The 19,503-nt window shown below is 41.3% G+C and overlaps 1 protein-coding gene across 1 annotated transcript in view; it reads left to right on the forward strand.

The window, feature by feature from the left end:
- Positions 1 to 19,503, forward strand: part of LOC132895989 (calcium-responsive transactivator-like) — an 80,092-nt gene that overhangs the window by 816 nt on the left and 59,773 nt on the right. Inside the window, exons 2-5 of the mRNA XM_060936715.1 lie at positions 7,829 to 7,905; positions 8,338 to 8,422; positions 9,306 to 9,438; positions 11,225 to 11,392. Of these exons, the coding sequence (XP_060792698.1) occupies positions 7,829 to 7,905; positions 8,338 to 8,422; positions 9,306 to 9,438; positions 11,225 to 11,392 (463 nt within the window). The remainder of the gene's footprint in view (positions 1 to 7,828; positions 7,906 to 8,337; positions 8,423 to 9,305; positions 9,439 to 11,224; positions 11,393 to 19,503) is intronic.

Consider the following 19,503-nt stretch of genomic DNA (forward strand, 5'->3'; position numbering starts at 1 on the left):
TTCTTCTGAACTTCTTCAATAATGACAGAAACATTAATAAACTGTTGACAACTTGTCAGTATCTTTATACAAAGAAAACCGAACATAACTAGGTTTCCTACCTCACTTCTCAGTCACCCTCTCAGTCTCACACTTACTTAACTTGGGACAAAAAGTCATAAGTGACTACACTTGAGTACTACAGACTACGCACAGTCCGCAGCCTTTAACTTGCGCGGCAAAATTACACAAAGCAACAAAGGCCGCCAATGCCAACAAAGGAAAAATGGCTGACCTGCTTTTGAGTCTTTTTGGCTGATCCAGTGTTCTGATTGGTCAAGCTCTCGCAATGTCGTCTCGTGAGACTGTGGCGAGAGGATCTCAAATCAAAGATGGCTCTGATTTCAAGTTTCAGCGCGGCATTTAACGTCTTTTCCAGTGCTAAATTTTCGTCTTTGTGGTAGGATTTACGCATCTTCAGTCACAAAATAAGCAAATACTTGGTGTAAATTTATATTGGTACTGTACCGGTACTTCATGATCCGGTATTTTGGACCTGTACCGAATCGATTTTCACGGTACAGTACCGGTACACAGTACTGGTATGCAGCCCTAGTAAGAACATATGTTTTTTAAAATAATTTTTCACAAATTGCTCCTGTCATTTTGTTTACATTCTTCATCTTTCAGCATTAAAAGTCTCATCTCATCTCATTATCTCTAGCCACTTTATCCTGTTCTACAGGGTCGCAGGTGAGCTGGAGCCTATCCCAGCTGACTACGGGCGAAAGGCGGGGTACACCCTGGACAAGTCGCCAGGTCATCACAGGGCTGACACATAGACACAGACAACCATTCACACTCACATTCACACCTACGGTCAATTTAGAGTCACCAGTTAACCTAACCTGCATGTCTTTGGACTGTGGGGGAAACCGGAGCACCCGGAGGAAACCCACGTGGACACGGGGAGAACATGCAAACTCCACACGGAAAGGCCCTCGCCAGCCACGGGGCTCGAACCCAGAACCTTCTTGCTATGAGGCGACAGCGCTAACCACTCCACCACCGTGCTGCCCCCAGGGATAAACATAAAAAATAAAAATAAAAAATGTACAATAAGCTGGTTCCATAAGTGTGCACACCCTTAAACTAATACTTTATTGAAGCACCCTTTGATTTAATTACAGCATGCAGTCTTTTTAGGTCGGAGTCTATCAGCCTGCCACACCTAGACTTGGCAATATTTGCCCACTCTTCCTTGCAAAAGCGCTCCAAATCTGTCAGATTGCGAGGGCATCTCTTGTGCACAGCCCTCTTCAGGTCACCCCACAGATTTTCACTTGGATTTAGGTCTGGGCTCTGGCTGGGCCGTTCCAGAACTTTTTTTTTTTTTTTTTGGGGGGGGGGGTCATTGTCGTGCTGAAAGATGAAATTCATCTTCATCTTTAGCTTTCTAGCAGACACCTGAAGGTTTGGGGCCAAAATTGACTGGTATTTAGAACTGTTCATAATTCCTTCCACCTTGACTAAAGCCCCTGTTCCAGCTGAAGAAAAACAACCCCAAAACATGATGCTGCCACCACCATGCTTCACCGTGGGTATGGTGTTCTTTTGGTGATGCACAGTGTTGTTTTTGCACCAAACATACATTACCGTTCAAAAGTTTGGGGTCACTTTGAAATTTCTTTATTTTTGAAAGAAAAGCACTGTTCTTTTCAATGAAGATCACTTTAAACTAATCAGAAATCCACTCTATACATTGCTAATGTGGTAAATGACTATTCTAGCTGCAAACGTCTGGTTTTTGGTGCAATATCTCCATAGGTGTATAGAGGCCCATTTCCAGCAACTCTCACTCCAGTGTTCTAATGGTACAATGTGTTTGCTCATTGCCTCAGACACCTGAAGGTTTGGGGCCAAAATTGACTGGTATTTAGAACTGTTCATAATTCCCTCCACTTTGACTAAAGCCCCTGTTCAAGCTGAAGAAAAACAACCCCAAAACATGATGCTGCCACCACCATGCTTCACCGTGGGTATGGTGTTCTTTTGGTGATGCACAGTGTTGTTTTTGTGCCAAACACTTTAACTGTCACACTCGCTTCTTCATTTTGCACCAAAAACCCAGTAGCCTTCATTATGTTTTCTTTTTGAGTCTGAAAAATGCTGTCTCTTATGGAATATGCTGCTCAGCATATTATACAATTTTTTTTCTGTAACATTTAATTTTGTGCTGGAAAACGAATGTTTGGACTCTAAAATGTTTTCGTAATGTTTTGACTCGATAATGTAGAAGTCATAAAATAGAAATCTATAACAAAGTTTGTATGAGGGGGGAAAAAAGGGTGCCTCAGACTTTCGCACAGTACTGTGTGTGTGTGTGTGTGTGTGTTCACTTCTCTCCACACCTTTGTTTGCACTGGGAGGTGATGGATGGTCTGCTGTCATTTCAGTGTCACTTTAATGGAGGACAGGCTGTTTATCTTCAAATGCATTACCTGTCTCCCCCCCGATTATTTTCAATCGAAGAGGAGACAAAAGTTCACACTGATGCACTTTTTTTTTTTTGCTTTTTACTTTTACAGAAGTAAGCATTCAAGGAAAGTGAAATGTACATAATGATGTAGTTGATTCGCCAGGGTATGAGTTTTATGTCTTATTAACTGTCTAATTACATCATGTAACCATTTGAAATTGCTGTGATATAAGAGAAATAAAACCCTTCTGGATCTGGATGTGCTGTTATCGGAAAATAATTCAGTTCGGGGTGGTACCGTCATCACACCATCCTATCATTGTTCATTTTCCTCGCACAGCATGATATTGAGTGTTTTATTCCTTAGGCAGCATGATCTAATTTAGAAAGAATATATTTATTTAAACAAGAATGTAAGGGGTGTACTTATTTCCTAACATACAGTACCAGTCAAAAGTTTGTACACCCCTACTTGTTCATAGGTTTTTGTGTATTATCTACATTGTTGAACAATACTGAAGACATCACAACTATGAAACAGCATATGGAACATGGACGGAATTATGTGCTAAACAATAAAGTGTTAAATAATTAACAGTTATTCTACTCAATCTTGTCGTACATGAGCTGATAGCTATAAGCCATGTACGACGAGATTGAGTGGAAGAACAGCTTTATTCTATCCACGTTCACTGGATTTTGAGAGACCGAGCATTTTTATTTTTAATTTTTTGTAAATCCGATAATTAAAAATGTAATACAAAACATCCAACAAAATCATTTCTGCTTAGAATGTAAACAAACCGGCGAAATGACAGGAGCGACCGATCACAGAATCCAGGGACACATGTCGGCCCGGGGGCATTTTGAGTTATTGACAGATTCAGAAAGTACAGTTTCTAAGCTTTCCAATGATGCCTTCCATGTGGAGATCTGACAATATTTGAAGAATGTGTGGCCTTTTGAAAGTGCATACCTCTTAAAACAGGAAAGGGAGAAAATCGCCCTCAAAGTTTTCCTTCTCAGTTCTGGGTGTAGGGCGGGCACATAATGGTGCTCATTTGCATGACATTAAGGAAAGCCCTACCCCCTACTAGCTAGCACGATGCTACTTTCATGTAAACAAAGATCACCACGTCAATTTTCCTTCCATGCAAAGTATGCCCAACACAATTATGAAGTACAAAAATAAGTCTTAAAGTATACTTTAACGTTTTGTGGTTGAAAAATTACTCACACCGTAAGAAAGAAAGATAGCACAATGATAACAACTAACACAATGCTAGTTTCATGTAACCAAACCACAACACTCTCCGTTACATGCAAAAATAACCACACAACCTTAGATTAATAAACTTACCCCCATCAGAAAGAGAAACGTCACCTTGCACACACCAATGCCTCCGATGGAATATGTAGTCCTAGAACACTTCCTTTTGGTTGTTTTTTTTTGCTAGAAATGGTTATCTCCGATGTACGGTAACTACTGTGCGTCTGTTTGCTTCGCGGTGTTTCAGCTCCTCTGCGATCTGTTTAGCTTGCTCATTCCATAGTGAAATTACATGCCTGTATGCAGCTTAAGTAGCCACGAGCTCAGCTCGTATCATACAGCTGATTGGCAAAAAAAAAAAAAAAGACTTAAACCGTCACGTGAATGGCCCATATGGTAATTTACCCACACCCCCCAGCAGGCTACAGTCCTGAGAAAAACGAGACAATTTGCAACAAAAAATGTATGCTTTTCCAACAAAACAATCTATTATCTGAAATACTGATTGCATTCTTCAAGATCTCAACTTGCACATTATGGAAAAAAACAAAAATCACAAATTTCGAAAAAAAAAGCTTCTTTTGCGATTTTCTCGGATTCGTTTCGGCTGACATGTGTCCCTGGATTCCGTGATCGGTCACGTGAAAAATGCAAGAATAATAATTCTTGAAAAAAAAAGTTAATTCCATATTTTGTTGCTTTGTTTTTGTATTTTTTGGGGTTTTGTTTACGACTAGAGTTTTTATTTCCTCCTCCGTTGGTTCAGCAACACGCTCTGCCATTTTGTTTTTTCTCTACTCACGGTATATGAGCTGATATCCTAGTTGTAGAGTAGCCAATCAGAGCGTGCGGTTGCTCATATCCAGTGAATGTGGATAGAATAAAACAAAAATTTTAGATTTTTCAGCATATCCAGTGTTTCCTTTGCTGATGTTTTGCACACTATTAGTATTATCTTAACCAGCTTCATGAGGTAGTCACCTGGAATGCTTTTCAATTAACAGGCGTGCCTCGTCAAAAGATAAATAGTGCTATTTTTTCCTGCTTCACCATGACCCAATTCAAGATACTACATCATGCGTCTCATGGGCTTTCGTATTTTAAAGCATTGTGGGATACAAATTTGAAACCCGAGAGAAAAATGGAGGACGTGAGTGTGTGAATGAAATGTGAAAGACTGACTACAGTAACAGAAAGCGAGAAGAAAAGACGTTGTTATATATGAAGGAAAGGAAACGCAGGACCAAACGAATAAATATGGGTGCTCAGCGAGCACCTCGGTGTGATCAGCTGTTCGTTTAGTGACAAAATGATGGAACTGTCAGTGCACAGTCAAAGGTAAACCTGTAGATGGCAGTAATGCAACACTGTGGATGTCAGCTTCCGTAAAACCCAAAAGAAGAAGAAGAAGGTAAACCTGCGCATGCACACACGGACTTCCTCTGTTTGCTTGACTGCGCGAAGTGAGCAATTTCATGCATATTATTTGCTTTAATCCCCTCAAATTAAATAACGTCCCAGCCATAAAATGGCCTGGTTTTTTGAGATATTACAAAAATAAACATATATCACAATGAACAAATTTCAAATTTCACCGATTTTATGAAATCGAAAGGCAGTCTAGCTTTAAGTTTCCTTCCATGTCCCTTACCTTGTACCTTGGTCAGGTCTTCATCCATCTTGTGACGGGTCTGCCTGCTCACAATCTCTTACTCATTGTTTAGCAGAACGTAGGATTCGGTGCCATTTAGCACAAAGCTTTCCCATTGCAATATTGTAATCCTGTCCTAGATACAGCTCAAGATCGTTACCCAGCATCTTCAGGATGTTTCATCTTGGACGTCCAACACCTCTAGAGCCATGGGCAGGAACCCAACCTAACAGGAATTTAGGGAGCCTGCCATCTGACATTTGTGCCACATGCCCAAAGTAAAGGAGACAGCAGTAGCTTATGCTAGTTCCCAGGCTACAGCAACCAGTTCTCCTTCTTATCCCAAGGTTTGAAATGTGATCATGGAACCGAACCTTTAGGATTCTGTGCAAACAATTATGATGGAAGGCATCTAGTCAGGGCGGCACGGACTGGATTCGAGGGTGGTCCCGAGTTTGAGCCCAGCGGCCACCGAGGGCCTTTCTGTGTGGAGTTTGCATGTTCTCCCTGTGTCCGCGTGGGTTTCCTCCGGGTGCTTCGGTTCCCCCCACAGTCCAAAGGCATGCAGGTTAGGCTACAGTAGTTGGTGGCTCCAAATTGACTGTAGGTGTGAATGTGAGCATGAATGGTTGTTTGTCTCTGTGTCAGCCCTGTGATGATCTGGTGACTTGTCCAGGGTGTACCCTGCCTCTTGCCCATAGTCAGCTGGGATAGGCTCCAGCTTGCCTGCGACTCTGTAGAACAGGATAAGCGGCTACAGATAACGGACGGATGGATGGATGGCATCCAGTCAATTTCCAAGAAGTAGTTTCTGTCCTCTTAGTTACATTGTCGTTGTAGCTCTAATCCAAAACTAAAGACACTGCATCAAACATGTTCTGCTGATTAGACCACATTTGGGATTCATAGAGACTAAACTTTTGTTCTAACACATAAGGACTGGGACTTACCCGAATTTTCAATTGGATTACTCCAGTCCTTGTCAAGGAATGACCCTCTGCTTCCGGCATGTAACTTTTCCAACACGTGATTGGAGCAAAGGGTCTAAGGTCGTCAATAACCGGAACCTCTCCCCGTCTTTGTTTAGAGTAGGTTGAAGGGCCCTGATGTAGATGGTTTCTTTTACTCCTCTAGTGAAGAAATCCGGTTCACTGTCTAGTATTTCCACTGTGTCAAGCGTGACTGTATGTCCCAGTGATTCTAGATGGATGTGTTGCGATACCGCTGACGTTGTCAAGCTGGGTCGCTTGTGTTCTGAGAACCTGGTTTTCAATGAGCGTTCTGTTTCTCCTATGTAACTTTCTTTGCACTGGCCTTTGGAAGTTTTTCCCTGGCAAGGAATCCAGTATACAATCTCGCACTTTTCCTCCTTGGGAGTTCGATCCTTGGGGGCAACAAGAAAACTTCTCAGGGTGGAGGTGGGTTTTATGCAAGTTTTTATCCCATGGGATCCGAAGATCCTCTGGAGCGCTTCGGATTGTCCTCTGATGTAAGGGAGGATGATAAGGCCTCTGTTGTTCTCTCCTGGGTCTTTTTGTCTGTGTTATTCCCTAGGTTGATGGGGTTTGGGTTGAGTAGCCTTGCCAATCACCCACTGGGGATACATGCACTTCTTGAGCGCCTGAGTGATGTGTTCACTAGACAGTGAATGAGATTTCTTCGCTAGAGGAGTAAAAGAAGCCATCTACATCAGGGCCCTTCAATCTACTCTAAACAAAGACGGGGGAGGTTCCGGTTATCAGTGACCTTTGACCTTTTGCTCCAATCACGTGTTGGAAAAGTCACGTGCCGGAAGCAGAGGGTCATTGACAAGGACTGGAAATTGAAAATTTTTTGCCAGTTGAAAATTCGGGTAAGTCCGAGTCCTTATGTCTCATCTCGTTATCTCTAGCCGCTTTATCCTGTTCTACAGGGTCGCAGGCAAGCTGGAGCCTATCCCAGCTGACTACGGGCGAAAGGCGGGGTACACCCTGGACAAGTCGCCAGGTCATCACAGGGCTGAGACATAGACACAGACAACCATTCACACTCACAGCCAATTTAGAGTCACCAGTCAACATAACCTGCATGTCTTTGGGGGAAACCAGAGCACCCGGAGGAAACCCACGCAGACAACATGCAAACTCCACACAGAAAGGCCCTCATCGGCCACGGGGCTTGAACCCAGACCTTCTTGCTGTGAGGCGACAGCGCTAACCACCACACCACCGTACCGCCCAAGTCCTTATGTGTTGGAACAAAAATTTAGTCTCTATAATGTCGTTTACCAACACAGATGAGTCTGCATGTGAAGGTATTTGAGATTTATTTTTTCACCAAACAGTTCCTGTAACTTCAACTGTAATTTCCTTAATGCTATGACCCCCCCTTTTTTTTTCTCTGTAGTGGAAGAGATAGATTAAATATCAGTCTAAAATCAGCCCTTACATGTTTTTCTCTTTCCCACAAGATGCTGGACGAAAATCACTATCTGATTCAGTGCATTATGGACTATCAAAGCAAAGGAAAGACTGCAGAGTGCACACAGTACGTATCTGCTTTATTTACCAACAACTTTATACACTGAGCAGTCGAGGCCGATTCTCTAGCCATCGCCAGATTTGAAGCTACAACCTTCTGGTCATGAATAAAACCTTAAATTCAATTAAAATATATGACCTCTTTCTAATGTTGCCACAATCAGCAGTCCGGCTGAACTACTTACCTTTCAATACAAAGTGGGTGGGGCTAAACTCGGTTAAGTTGATTTAAAGCCTCACTGTCACCAACCACACGATGGTGCTACTCATCCCTTCTGGATCAATTGAACTTATAATCTGAGTAGTTAACCTCGTGAACATAACCTCGTATACTTCCTAAACTGAACTGCTGATCATCAAATTCAAATGCATGTGGTAAGTCCTGTTAGTGTATTATTATTATTATTATTATTATTTTGTTGTTGTTGTTGTTGTTTAGGTATCAGCAGATTTTACACAGAAACCTGGTTTATTTGGCCACAATTGCAGACTCCAACCAAAACATGCAGTCCCTCTTACCAGCGGTAATCTTTCTTTTTTCTTTCTTTCAACCTTTTTTCATTCTGTATTCCTTCCTTCCTTCCTTCCTTCCTTCCTTGTCTGACTTTTTCATACATTATTTTCCTTCCCATATTTCTTCCACACCTTTCTTTCTTTCTTTCTTTCTTTCTTTCTTTCTTTCTTTCTTTCTTTCTTTCTTTCTTTCTTTCTTTCTTTCTTTCTTTCTTTCTTTCTCTTTTTCTTAATGTCTCTTTCTTTAAATCCAAAGTCTTCCTTCCTTCCTTAGTGTCTCTTTCTTTAAATCCAGAGTTTTCCTTCCTTCCTTCCTTCCTTCCTTCCTTCCTTCCATAATGTATTTTTTAAATCCAGACCCTTCCTTCCTTCCTTCCTTCCTTCCTTCCTTCCTGTCTCTTTCTTTAAATCCAGACCCTTCCTTCCTTCCTTCCTTCCTTCCTTCCTTCCTTCCTTCCTGTCTCTTTCTTTAAATCCAGACCCTTCCTTCCTTCCTTCCTTCCTTCCTTCCTTTCTCTTTCTTTAAATCCAAACCCTTCCTTCCTTCCTTCCTTCCTTCCTTCCTTCCTTCCTGTCTTTCTTTAAATCCAGACCCTTCCTTCCTTCCTTCCTTCCTTCCTTCCTTCCTTCCTTCCTTCGGTAATGTCTTTTTTAAATCCAGACCCTTCCTTCCTTCCTTCCTTCCTGTCTCTTTCTTTAAATCCAGAGTTTTCCTTCCTTCCTTTCTTCTTTCCTTCTTTAATGTCTCTTCTTCTTTTAACCCAATATTTTTCATTCTGGATTCCTCAATTATTTTATTGTATTTATCCAATAGTACATTTGTTGCACATAAATAAGTAAACTAGAACCTAGAATTTAACTCTCTCTCTCTCTCTCTCTCTCTCTCTCACTCAGCCTCCAAACCCCGGGATGAGTTTGGGTGGAGGTGGGATGGGTGGGAGCAGTGCAGGAGGATCTCTCCACTCTCAGAGTAACCTTAATGACACCATGGCTCCTTCCTCACTAATGCAGAGTCAGATGAGTAATGGTGAGTCTCTCCACCTGCACGCGGCTGTCGAACTGCATGACTGTCTCACTGCCAGTGCTTCCTCTTTGTGCTCTGCCTGCTTTTCTTGACACCAATAAGTCTGATTGTTCTTTTTATTTCAGGTATATAGAGTGTCATGGTGTGTTCTAGTAAACGTATTGCACTGCGTTTAAACTGGTTCTTTTTGATCCAAACAGAAAAAAGGGTTGAGCGGTAAAACTGACAGAGGCTGAGACGACCCTCAAACCCTCCCCAGCATTTAATGGCTTATTGTTACGGATTGTATAATAGACAAAATAATAAATAATATAATATTGTAATACATTAAAAAAATTGAAGTAGCAATACATACAAAATAGGGGTCAGAATGACTCATTTAGTTTATTATTTCAGTTTTTTTCTTTCGATATCCTTTCCGTCCTTGTTCTCTGTATGTCTCAATTTCTATTATATTGTTTTTCTTCCCTTCCTTCCTTCCCTCCCTCCCGACTTTCTTCCTTCCCTCCTTCCTTCTGACTTTCTTTCCTTCCCTCCTTCTTTCTGACTTTCCTTCCTTCCTTTTGACTTTCTTTCCTTCCCTCCTTTCTTCTGACTTTCTTTCGTTCCCTCCTTCCTTCTGACTTTCTTTCATTTCCTCCTTTCTTCTGACTTTCTTTCCTTCCCTCCTTCCTTCTGACTTTCTTTCCTTCCCTCCTTCTTTCTGACTTTCTTTTTCCTTCCTTCCTTCCTTCCTTCTGACTTTTTCTTTCTTTCCAACTTTCTTTCCTTCCATCTTTCCTTCCAACTTTCTTTCCTTCCCTCCTTCTTCCTTCCTTCCTTCCTTCCTTCCTTCCTTCCTTCCTTCTGACTTTCTTTCCTTCCCTCCTTCCTTCCAACTTTCTTTCCTTCCTTCCCTCCTTCCTTCTGACTTTCTTTCCTTCCTTCCGACTTTCTTTCTTTCTTTCTTTCTTTCTTTCTTTCTTTCTTTCTTTCTTTCTTTCTTTCCAACTTTCTTTCCTTCCCTCCTTCTTTCTGACCTTCCTTCCTTCCTTCCTTCCTTCCTTCCTTCCTTCTGACTTTCTTTCCTTCCCTCCTTCTTTCTGACCTTCCTTCCTTCCTTCCTTCCTTCTGACTTTTTCCTTCCCTCCCTCCTTCTGACTTTCTTTCCCTCCCTCCTTCCTTCCCTCTTTCCTTCCAACTTTCTTTCCTTCCCTCCTTCTTTCTGACCTTCCTTCCTTCCTTCCTTCCTTCCTTCCCTCCTTCCTTCTGACTTTTTCCTTCCCTCCCTCCTTCTGACTTTCTTTCCCTCCCTCCTTCCTTCCCTCTTTCCTTCTGACTTTCTTTCCTCCCCTCCTTCTTTCTGACTTTTTCTGTCTTTCTTTCCTTCTGTACTTCCTTCCAACTTTCTTTCCTTCCCTCCTTCCTTCTTTCCGACTTTCCTTCCCTCCTTCTTTCTGACTTTCTTTTCCTTCCTTCCGACTTTCTTTCATTCCCTCTTTCTCTCCATTCTTCCTTTCTCTTACACCCATTTGTCTTTCTGTATTTAATCTCTGTATAACTTCTGGACAATATGAAATGAAAAGTGTCACATGCTCAAATTAAATTCTAAATAATTTCAGGAACATCGTCAAGCTTCACACTTTATCATCAACTTCAGTCACTTTGATTCCCTCCTACTCTATATATTTCCTCCACTCAATCCTTGTCTTTCTTTTTTTTCTGTCCTTTTCTGCCAATGAACTGAATGTGTGTATATCTCGTGGCATTGAACCTGGTTGCGAATTTGACTGTGAGTGTGTGTTATCAGGCCCAAGTCACACCCCCATGCAGCAGCAGCAGCAGCAGTCCGGCCCTTCCACCTCGTCCATGAGCTCCGGGCCGAGCTTCGCTCACTCAGTGCCCTCATCCTCATCGTCACAGGGCACGGCACTGTACCCACCCTCCCGCACCAACCTCAACATACAGTCCAACCCAGGTGAGCCCAGAGAGCGCTCGGCCTGTCGATCAAAACTCAATCAGACACACGATTGGATGGGAAAGGGATCAATAATCACGAGTTTTATATTAGAATGAACACTGAGAATCTGGAGGCCCAAGTGTCTGGTCTTTTTGGAGTTTATGCTTTCTGGTTTCTCAGGAATATGACAAGTTGATTTTTGTTAATTATTTTAATTTCAAGAGAGGAAAAGCAAGGCTAATGAGATAACAACTTTATCCACCTCTATGACATACAGTGCTGAGCGTAAATGAGTGCACCCCGTTTGAAAAGTATCATTTTAAACAATATCTCAATGAACACAAACAATTTCCAAAATGTTGAAAAGACAAAGTTTAATATAACATCTGTTTAACTTATAACGGGAAAGTAAGGTTAATAATATAAACTTAGATTATGCATTTTTCAGTTTTACTCAAATTAGGGTGGTGCAAAAATGAGTACACCCCACAACAAAAACTACTACCTGTACATCTAGTACTTTGTATGGCCTCCATGATTTTTAATGACAGCACCAAGTCTTCTAGGCATGGAATGAACAAGTTGGCGACATTTTGCAACATCAATCTTTTTCCATTCTTCAACAACGACCTCTTTTAGTGACTGGATGCTGGGTGGAGAGTGATGCTCAACTTGTCTCTTCAGAATTCCCCATAGGTGTTCGATTGGGTTCAGATCAGGAGACATACTTGGCCACTGAATCACTTTCACCCTGTTCTTCTTCAGAAATCCAACAGTGGCCTTAGATGTGTGTTTAGGATCCTTGTCATGTTGGAAAAGTGCACGATGACCAAGGGCACGGAGTGATGGTAGCATCTTCTCTTTCAGTATAGAGCAATACGTCTGTGAATTCATGATGCCATCAATGAAATGCAGCTCCCCGACACCAGCAGCACTCATGCAGCCCCACATAAGGACGCTGCCACCACCATGTTTCACTGTAGGCACCAGGCATTTTTCTTTGCATTCCTCACCTTTGCAACGCCATACAGTTTTGAAGCCATCAGTTCCAAAAACATTTATCTTGGTCTCATCACTCCAGAGTGTAGAGTCCCAGTAGTCTTCATCTTTGTCAGCATGGGCCCTGGCAAACTCTAGGCGGGCTTTTTTGTGCCTGGGCTTTAGGAGAGGCTTCTTTCATGGACGGCATCCATGCATGCCATTCCTCTGCAGTGTACGCCGTATTGTGTCACGGGAAACAGTCACCCCAGTTTGGCTTTCTACTTCTTTAGATAACTGCAGTGAACTTGCATGCCGATTTTCTTCAACCCTTCTCACCAGAAGACGCTCCTGTCGAGGTGTTAACTTCCGTGGACGACCTGGACGTCTCTGTGAGATGGTTGCAGTTCCATCTTTCTTAAATTTTTGTACCACTTTTGCTACAGTATTCTGACTGATAAGTAAAGCTTTGCTGATCTTCTTGTAGCCTTCACCTTTGTGGTGTAAAGAAATTATTTTCTTTGGGGAATTCTGAAGAGGCAAGTTGAGCATCACTCTCCATCCAGCATCCAGTCACTAAAAGAGGTCGTTGTTGAAGAATGGAAAAAGATCGATGTTGCAAAATGTCGCCAACTTGTTCATTCCATGCCTAGAAGACTTGGTGCTGTCATTAAAAATCATGGAGGCCATACAAAGTACTAGATGTAGTAGTTTTTGTTGTGGGGTGTACTCATTTTTGCACCACCCTAATTTGAGTAAAACTGAAAAATGCGTAATCTAAGTTATATTATTAACCTTACTTTCCCGTTATAAGTTAAACAGATGTTATATTAAACTTTGTCTTTTCAACATTTTGGAAATTGTTTGTGTTCATTGAGATATTGTTTAAAATGTTATTTTTCAAAGGGGGTGGACTCATTTACGCTGAGCACTGTACCGTATGTGATAAAAAGAACTAACTTGTTTCAGGGATGTTTCATAACATTAAATGTACTGTAACCATAAACGAATAAAATGAAAAGGGAGAAATAAAACACTTTGGCATGTGCTTAAAATAATCAAATTTGGGATACTGACAGTAAAGCCTGGATTGTACTTGTTTTTAACTGCATGTACGTGCACGCAAAGTATCTGCGGTACATAGGAAGCTTTAGAAATTAGAAAGCATCATCTTGGTGTAGTACCAGTGTAAATAGTAGGGGGCAGTAGTGGACATTGTGACACTGGATTCACAACTGACTAAACAAACTCGTGTTGTGTTTCATGTACTATTCTAAACAGATATTCAGTATCATATCCCTCGTCAATTTTTTTTTTTTTTTTTTGTGCAGGGATTGGCCAAGGATAGCTCATGTGACATAAAATAGCTCCACTATTGATTAAGCAATGTATTTTGTGACATAAAAAATGGATATGGTGTGAATCAGTCATGATCTTGGATATACCATGAACTGACATCACAATTTCAAACTATACGGCCGACTCGAGTCACAGCTGTGGCTCCACAAGCATTTTTGTGTGTGTACGTATCATGATCATGCCTAGCAAGGAAAGCAATAGCATGGTACATCAGTGGCGGCTGGTAGTCTTTCAAACAGGGGAGGCTGGTCGGTTACGATATTTCCAGATTTTAAAAGAAAAAAGAAAAAACACATCAGTTTTGCCCATACTCTTGCCTCTGATCTGGCTGATTGTTGGCAGGGTCACAAACTGTGAAATAACAGGTTCTTTTGGCCCATTAGCCTACTGTCCAATATACATGATGGTGGTGTTGGGGGGGGGGGGGGGGGGGTATATTTTAACATTTTATATTTTAAAATTGTGGCATGTTGTTTAAAAATTGATCATTATTGACAGCAGCTCTTTGTCAGGAACCTCAGCAGTAACAGCAGAGTGTTCTGGAATAGGCACAAGCACTGACCTTGGGGAGCCAAACATAGAGCTGGGTGCCACACATTTCATTCAATGACACTTTCCCTATATTTTACTTATTTTGACTGAGAAATGTTTTATTGACAATTTTGATAACCCTTCACTTTTAATCCAGGTCTGTAGTGTGAAATGTTCTCGGCTGTGTTTTTGTTTAAAAATGTTTTCCAAATTGTAGCTGTGTTTTAATTCATATCCAGAAAAATATATATTCCAATATAATATACTCAGCATAAACATTTTAAATAGATTCTATATTTTTGGTCCATCCATGACATATTACTAAAGTAGCCTATTTACTGTTGTTGATGTGGGTCACTTGCTGTTAGCCAATTCACTTTCTCGTACCAGGAGAGCTGAAAGGAACGAGTATTATTCCCTACCTTTTTCACCAAGTCAATTTGAGGCGTTGGTCTACCCTGCTGTTTAATTTTAATTTTTTCCTCGAAAGGAAGACTGGCAAATGGCTTCGCCAAAATTAAATCAGCAATGCTTGGCATCCGTGCGCAGCTTTCTTGCTAGCTGACTAGCCCCCTCAAGTTCAAGTTCAGTCACTCAAATAAACAAAATTTCTGGAACTAAGATAGCAAACTTGACAACACTATATTTACACTTTATTTACAATGAAAATATATACAAACTAAAAAAGCTGTTAGAAACCGTATGTAATGAATGAAATCGAAATGTAAGCTGATCTCTTACAATACACCACAGCACTTGCGAATCCGCATGGGACTGAACTGAAATTCACCGCTGCCTGTCTGTATTTGAAACGAGCTGTCAATGAAAGAAAATATCCGGCCGCTTTCACCAATCACCAGTCTCCTCGCGGAAACGGCCATGTCCCTCCCACTGTAAGGCTGGGAGTCCGGTGGGCGGGCGTTTTCGCAGTATTTGTCCAATAATCGTCTTGCATTTTGATATTGAAAGCGCATAGCTCCCAAATGCCATTGAAGTCCACTGAGGCTGGGCTGCATCGCGCTGTCACGAGGGGGAAAAACTCACGCGCACATTAGGCGAACTGGGGAAAGTTATAACGGAATGATTTCGCACTGTAGTTGGGTTGAGCACATATATTTCTATGATTCTGGATCTGAAATAGCAATGTTATAAGGTCGGCTATAACATAAGCCTAGCGCAATTCATCCTACACGATGTTCGTCATTTTTAGAGGAGGTTGAGCCTCCCTCGTTGTCTTAGAGCAATCGCCCGTGTGGTACATTGCACATGCACAGGTCGAAGGTTGCGCCGATGTAAACAACAAACATGGCTGCCTCCAATGTGTTCATGCCGAGATGCAATCTTAACACTTTTTTAGTTTGGAATTTTTGATGAGGGATATAAATCTAATATACCATGCACTGAGAGGCACTGGAAATTATTATACCTCTGAAGGTTTATCTCTGTCCATCCATCCGTCCATATCTCCCTCCGTCCAAAACACCCTTTTTCTCAGCACCCACAAATCATAGCCACTTGGTACCAAACTTCAGCTTGGGGTTCTATACTGTGAATACCATTTTCAAGTCTGTCACTCACCAACTTCCTGTTTACTGACTGAATGTATTTACAAAACACACAGCGTGGATTTACAAAATTTTCGTAACGTTTTTCTCGGCAACTACAAATCACAACTGCTTGATATTTGGTACTGAGTTTCAGCTTGGGGTTCTATACCGTGTATACCGTTTTCAGGTCTGTCGCTCATTGACTTCCTGTTTACCAACTGAATGTATTTGTGAAACATATAGCGTGGATTTACAAAATTTTCGTAACATTTTTCTCAGCAACTACAAATCACAACTGCTTGATATTTGGTACCGAGCTTCAGCTTGGGGTTCTATACCGTGTATACCATTTTCAGGTCTGTCGCTCATTGACTTCCTGTTTACCGACTGAATGTATTTGTGAAACATATAGCGTGGATTTACAAAATTTTCGTAACATTTTTCTCAGCAACTACAAATCACAACTGCTTGATATTTGGTACAGAGCTTCAGCTTGGGGTTCTATACCATGTATACCGTTTTCAGGTCTGTCGCTCATCGACTTCCTGTTTACCGACTGAATGTATTTACGAAACATATAGGGTGGATTTTGACACTATTTCAAGAAGCAAAATACTATTTCAAAATAACAGTTTTCCAGGATGCTATTTGAAATCACTGGGGAGAGACACTGCTCTTTACTTACTTGTTTCAGGGTTAATTATTTGTTGAAGTCAGCATTCATAATAAGTGTCCTATTCCTTCGATTGCTTGCATTCTGATATGAGCGGGGGGGATACGTAATTGAGTAGCAGCTCGCAGTTGATCTTGTGGATTCTCTGAGGTGACTGGCATAGTACTATTTTCTTCAGGACTGCGCCAGTCACCTCAGAGAATCCATAATTTCACCTGGATCCTCTGAGTGCATGGTATATTTGATTACTAACACTAACTGATTTTCCTATTACTCCTTGTGTTTGAATTAAACATAGCCTTCCAACCTACTGAGAGGTCCGTCTGGCATACCAGTGTTCTGAATTTCCTAAATTTGTCAATACTTTTGAATGAAAGTCAATGCTCATGACAATAATCATAACGACAGCAGAATGTTTCAAACAGAGATAGAGCTCACCAACCATCACTGTGCATGGAAACGCTAACTTTTCACAGTTTGATTTAGAAAACTGACAGACAGGGGTATTTTGGCTGTGACGTGCCGTCTATTGGATGTTACTTTTATACCCCCAGATGTACAAAAGATATGCACAGTGAGTTGTGAACAATGCCACTCACATTGCCGCTGCTTCTGAATGCACAGACAAAATCACACATTAAGTATAAACTCGGTCTAATTACACCTAATCATACAACACCCACCATTGTTATTTTCATAAAATAGCACACTTCAACATATTTTATCCCTTAGTTACCATGTGCTGTACTGTAATCCCGTACACTAGCCATTTATTAGTGAATTAGCGAGAAGAAGCCTTTATTTGTCACATGGACACTCCTCCTCTGCATTTAACCCATCTGAAGCAGTGAACACACACATACAGTGGTGCTTGAAAGTTTGTGAACCCTTTAGAATTTTCTGTATTTCTGCATAAATAGGACCTAAAACATCATCAGATTTTCACACAAGTCCTAAAAGTAGATAAAGAGAACCCAGTTAAACAAATGAGACAAAAATATTATACTTGGTCATTTATTTATTGAGGAAAATGAACCAATATTACATATCTGTGAGTGGCAAAAGTATGTGAACCTCTAGGATTAGCAGTTAATTTGAAGGTGAAATTAGAGTCAGGTGTTTTCAATCAATGGGATGACAATCAGGTGTGAGTGGGCACCCTGTTTTATTTAAAGAACAGGAATCTATCAAAGTCTGATCTTCACAACACAGGTTTGTGGAAGTGCATCATGGCATGAACAAAGAAAATATCTGAGGACCTCAGACAAAGCATTGTTGATGCTCATCAGGCTGGAAAAGGTTACAAAACCATCTCTAAAGAGTTTGGACTCCACCAATCTACAGTCAGACAGATTGTGTACAAATGGAGGAAATTCAAGACCATTGTTACCCTCCCCAGGAGTGGTCGACCAACAAAGATCACTCCAAGAGCAAGGTGTGTAATAGTCGGCGAGGTCACAAAGGACCCCAGGGTAACTTCTAAGCAACTGAAGGCCTCTCTCACATTGGCTAATGTTCATGAGTCCACCATCAGGAGAACACTGAACAACAATGGTGTGCATGGCAGGGTTGCAAGGAGAAAGCCACTGCTCTCCAAAAAGAACATTGCTGCTCATCTGCAGTTTGCTAAAGATCATGTGGATGGATGAGACCAAAATAGAACTTTTTGGTTTAAATGAGAAGCGTTATGTTTGGAGAAAGGAAAACACTGCATTCCAGCATAAGAACCTTATCCCATCTGTGAAACATGGTGGTGGCAGTATCATGGAATGCAGTGTTTTGCTGCATCTGAGCCAGGACGGCTTGCCATCATTGATGGAACAATGAATCCTAAATTATACCAGCGAATTCTAAAGGAAAATGTCAGGACATCTGTCCATGAACTGAATCTCAAGAGAAAGTGGGTCATGCAGCAAGACAACGACCCTAAGCACACAAGTCGTTCTACCAAAGAATGGTTAAAGAAGAATAAAGTTAATGTTTAGGAATGGCCAAGTCAAAGTCCTGACCTTAATCCAATCAAAATGTTGTGTAAGGACCTGAATCGAGGAGTTCATGTGAGTAAACCCACCAATATCCCAGAGTTGAAGCTGTTCTGTATGGAGGAACAGGCTAAAATTCCTCCAAGCCGGTGTGCAGGACTGATCAACAGTTACCGCAAACGTTTAGTTGCAGTTATTGCTGCACAAGGGGGTCACACCAGATACTGAAAGCAAAGGTTCACATACTTTTGCCACTCACAGATATGTAATATTGGATCATTTTCCTCAAGAAATAAATGACCAAGTCTAATATTTTTGTCTCATTTGTTTAACTGCGTTCTCTTTATCTACTTTTAGGACTTGTGTGAAAATCTGATGATGTTTTAGGTCCTATTTATGCAGAAATATAGAAAATTCTAAAGGGTTCGCAAACTTTCAAGCACCACTGTACAAGTGAGCAGTGAGCACACACACATGCCCAGAGCAGTGGGCAGCCATGCTACAGCGCCCGGGGAGCAGTTGGGGGTTAGGTGCCATGATGTAGAGGGAAGGGGAAATGCCATTCATTCACTCAACTTCCCTCACATTTTTCCCAGGAATCGAACCAGCAACCCTTTGAGCTGTAGCCTACAATAGCTCCAGGGAAACTTAAATCTTAAAAAAAATGTTGGTTTTGTCGAGAGTACAAATAGTGAACGAGACAGTCAATGATGGCGTAGCTCACTCTGACCCTGTCTAGTCCAGAAGGGACGATCTAAAGTGGGCCACCTTGCACAATAAATGTTGTAAGCTATATATAAGCTACATATAGAAGCTATATACACCGTCAGAATACCAACCTGTTTGCCAGAAAGAATCCAAAACGGCGAGAAGACACGATTTTTGTTGAACTACTCATTAAGGCTTACAGTAATTAGTCCAGAACTTAATTATTAGTTGCAATTATGCAAATTTAGATAGAAGCCATATGCAGCCGAGGCAGACCTACCTTCCTACCAAAAAGAATAAAAATTGGTGAAGAATTGAGAGAGAAGAAGAGATTTTCCTGAAATGTGGATG

Source organism: Neoarius graeffei, chromosome 13 (genome assembly GCF_027579695.1).
Source record: "Neoarius graeffei isolate fNeoGra1 chromosome 13, fNeoGra1.pri, whole genome shotgun sequence".
Taxonomy (NCBI): domain Eukaryota; kingdom Metazoa; phylum Chordata; class Actinopteri; order Siluriformes; family Ariidae; genus Neoarius; species Neoarius graeffei.